This window comes from Echiichthys vipera (genome assembly GCF_963691815.1).
Source record: "Echiichthys vipera genome assembly, chromosome: 1".
Taxonomy (NCBI): Eukaryota; Metazoa; Chordata; class Actinopteri; order Perciformes; family Trachinidae; genus Echiichthys; species Echiichthys vipera.
Genome location: NC_139826.1, coordinates 14924155 through 14928073, shown reverse-complemented (window position 1 = coordinate 14928073; position 3919 = coordinate 14924155). Strand labels below are relative to the sequence as shown.

Sequence of the window (3919 nt, the reverse complement as noted above, 5' to 3'; positions counted from 1 at the left end):
AATCTATCACATTCCCACCAGCAAACAGATTCCTAAAGTGAAACTGAGAAACAATAAACGATGTGTCGTAGTAAGGAGGGTTGACAGAGCTACTTTTATCATCAATTTTAACCTCTCTGTGGTTAAATTAGACTTCTTTAACCCCCTGCCCTCTTGCATTTCTTCCTCGCTACATCCCGCTCTAACCCTAAACACACAAACACACACATGCGTGCACACACAAACACAGTTTATTATGCAGTAACATTACCAGATCCCCTTAGGCAGCTGTGCATCTCTGTATGACTGATGAGGGTAATTTCTCCCAAACAACAGAATGATCACTTTGGTGGTGAGCGCTACAGACCCTCCCCTCCTCCCCTTGTCTTCCTTCTCTCCTGTTTTCTTTTGAGATTGCAAAAAAGGCAAGAGAAAGACAGATATTTGTCACTATGTCTCCTGCAGTGACTGGAGTGGCTCCGAAGATAAATAGCTCTCCCATCGCAGACATGCAAATAAAAATAAAAAAAAGTTGATCATTCCATGGATCCAATCAATCTATTGATTCTTAAACGATGATTCCGATTCAACCTTGATAAAAATGCATTCCCATCCAGTCCACTTTGCCAGTTGGAGCTGGAGGTGTGGGGCTTTTCCTTATTTTTTCCTTGATTACCATAGGGATCCAATATAATACACATGCCACCGTGAGTTAGGCTCAAAGTAAGGACTGGGCTGAGCCACAGTGAGTTTATAAAGTCTGTGTACTACTGTGCACCATGAGATAAACTGAGCAGAGAGTAGTTAGGACTGTCTGCCTCTCTTGGCCTCATAGGTTCAGCCTCAGTGGGCTGTCTTTACCTATTCTCCCATCTGTCAGTCACACACAAAAACAAATCCACCTGTCGACCGGGAGACTGGGCTGAACAGGGCGATGCTACAGCTGTCTTGGCCCGACTCGGTGCAGAAGGGAGCGAGCCAGCGCCCTCCACTGGTGATGGAAAGCCCATTAAGATGCTTATTACCCCACCTGTCAGCCCCATCTCCTTACCTGCACAGATATGCCAGACTAATGAAGACGGTCACCATTAATACTGGACCTTGAACATGGAAGTCATGCCTCTATGCTTTTTGTGGTCCTTGTGTCCTTGATCACAAGAGCTCTCCAGCCTTGTAACAATATATCAATTCAAGCGGTAAGAGACAGCCATTCTTACAGCGCCACTTGATTGCCTCAACAATGAAGCTATTAATGCTGCATTATGTAAATTGTAATGGTCACAAACATATAATAGGATAAAGGCTAAGTACAGTGCAATTTAATGCTGCTGACTTTCAGTGGCTCTTTGAAGGATGTTTTCAATTATAACAGAGCTAATTTAATTCATTGTTTCGTAGCTGAAAATGCATTTTTAAAGGTTGACTGAGTCTCTATTTCAGAACTCCGGTTTAATCAGTCATGTACATTGAACACTGGAACGTCCTCTAAAGAGATTGACAAAGTTGCCGGGGATCTGCGTTCTAGGTTTTAAAGGGACAACGTAGCTCAGCCCTTCTCTTTTTCCTCAGATGGTAGGCTTCAGTTGTGAAGGGGAGGCTGTTCATCTAAAAGATGAAAAGACCTGCGCCTTTAAGAGGGCTGTCCCCCCTTTCCCTCATGCTCCCCCTCAACCACACAGACACTCCTCCTGTGAGCATTTGTGAGGCAGCTTCTGTCCCTTATGTCTCTTTGTGGGGAACAGAACAGACTTCCCAGAGCATCACTGGAGACAAGACAGAGCTCTAGGGAGGACACCCCAGGTGCAGACCTCCATGAAACCCTGGCCTCAACTACTGTGGATGCCAAGATGAGCACAATGAGGGGAGACGCAGACTTACTCAAGCTGGAGTAAAACATCCAGAGGGTCATATCAGGAGGTGGAACTTAACAGCTGGACAACTCAAGAGGTTACTTTTGAGACGACATGATCAGCAGATCAAAATCAACAACGCTGGACTGGATCGCTAAGAAAAAGGTGGAGTCTAAGTCTGAGCTTTTAGTTTCTCTTTAGAAAAGTTTGTTAAAGAAGAATCGACAAAGTACTCTATATCTTTTGCAGCTATTGAGGATAAAAGCACCATATGAAATAAATACAAAGGCCATTCAAAAGGATAATTTATGTTATTTTTAAAATCATTTTTATCCATTTCCAGAGCACTTTCCAAATAGTCATTTGTGGTGTGAAATTGAGATGCTCTTTAAAGAACATCTTGAATGGTCCCGACAGTACTCTTAATTCACCAGCCAGGCGTTTATCTTACTTCTCCAGCTCTTTCTGAAAGCGAGCATTAAAGACTTTTTGACAGTGCTCTTGGGAAGCGGGTAATATTTCTTATGTGAAGTCTTGAAACTTTACAGCTGTTGATTGAAGGGAGAGAAAAGTGCCACATACATAAGAAAATGACTTTGAGCTGTTTTCCATGTGGGATAAGTGTGTGTCTGGACTAATATTGTGGTGGATCACTGAAGACAAAAGAAATGTTTATAGGGTGTGGAGTGGTCAGTGGCCAGAACCAGTACCTGACCAGGCCCCATCCCGGACTAGAGGTGAAAAGACCGATCCAAATGGAGAATGTGGTCACCCCAGGGGGCTGCTCTGTCTACCAGGATCAAACTTACAGCAATGCTGGCCCGCCAGCAGTAGTCAACAATGTTTCCAGCCTGCTGAAGCCAACACCACTACCAGTCCCTCCCCCTGCACTCAAACTAGGCCAGGAAGGGTTTAAGAAAGTCTGCCGAACTGAGGAGGACAGCCCCTGTCCCTTTCCAGGACTGGCCTCTGGGGTGCTGGAGATGCGCGTGAAGGAGGGAAGTAAGATCCGCAACTTAATGGGATTTGCCATGGCACGGATGCAGGGAGAGAAGGGTGTAAGTGGGGGAGGTGTGAGTGGTGGTGGGCTTAGGCAGGTGGTCTTTAGTGGATCAGGTCGTGCTGTCACAAAGACCATCACTTGTGCTGAGATCATGAAGCGAAAAGTGGGCTCTCTGCACCAGCTGACCAAACTGCGTTACAAGGTGGTGAAAGAGGTGTGGGAGAGTAGTGAAGGGGGGACATCTGAGATGACAGTGCACAGGACTGTGCCCTCCATCAGCATCCTTCTATCCAAAGACCCACTGGATACCCAGGAACCGGGCTATCAGCCTCCGGAGAATCTCAGTGCATTGTGGGGGGAGAGAGAGGAATCTGCTTCGCAGACAGCATGCAAGAGACCTCTTGGACCTTTCCCATACAGCAGTTTCCCTCACTGTAAGAGAGTGTGTTTGGGGGAAGGAGTCTCAGTCCACCCTCCCCACTGACTGGCTGAACTGGTGTCAAACAGTGGAGAGGATTGAATCAGAGGAGTTCATTTGGCACTGCCCTCCACTCAAGCACAATGCTGAGACAATCAGAACACTCACTCAGACAGAACAGTGCTTTCTCAGAAGAACTGAGTACCAATTCCAGCCTCCAGAGGTCAGTTTGACTGGGACCTGAAAGCTTGCCTCTGTACATACAGCATTTAAGGGATGTGTTTCTCAGCACGTCCAACATGGTCTCTCACATCCACATTACTGAGATGTGTGTGACCATGCTACAACATTTTTTAACAGATTAACATGCCATTTAACGCAACAAAAGAAAAAGCCATGAATTGCACAGGTTCCAGATTCCTGCTTGCAGTAAACTATCGTCAGCCTGTGGATGAAATTATTTATTATCATCATGTTGCAATCATTTCTATGCCTCCATACTCTTATGTGTAGCCTTTAAAAATACACAAGGTAGACCCAAGAATACAAAATAAAAGTTATTTAAAGCCATTGATGGTATGGCAAATGCAAAACATACCAATTTGATCTGTCTGATTACTAACTCTCATGAAAACTAAATAAATTGTTTTTTTTTCCAGTGGAAATTGT

At 45.0% G+C, this 3919-nt stretch overlaps 1 protein-coding gene across 1 annotated transcript; it reads left to right on the top strand.

Moving 5' to 3' along the window:
- Window positions 1-2713: 2713 nt before the first annotated feature.
- On the top strand, window positions 2714-3316 carry LOC310951489 (ribonuclease P protein subunit p25-like protein; the record flags this gene model as incomplete). Its single annotated transcript, XM_083919726.1, has 1 exon — window positions 2714-3316. Exon 1 carries the CDS (start codon window positions 2813-2815, stop codon window positions 3314-3316), a length of 504 nt encoding a protein of 167 aa, XP_083775852.1. The 5' UTR covers window positions 2714-2812.
- Window positions 3317-3919: the final 603 nt, after the last annotated feature.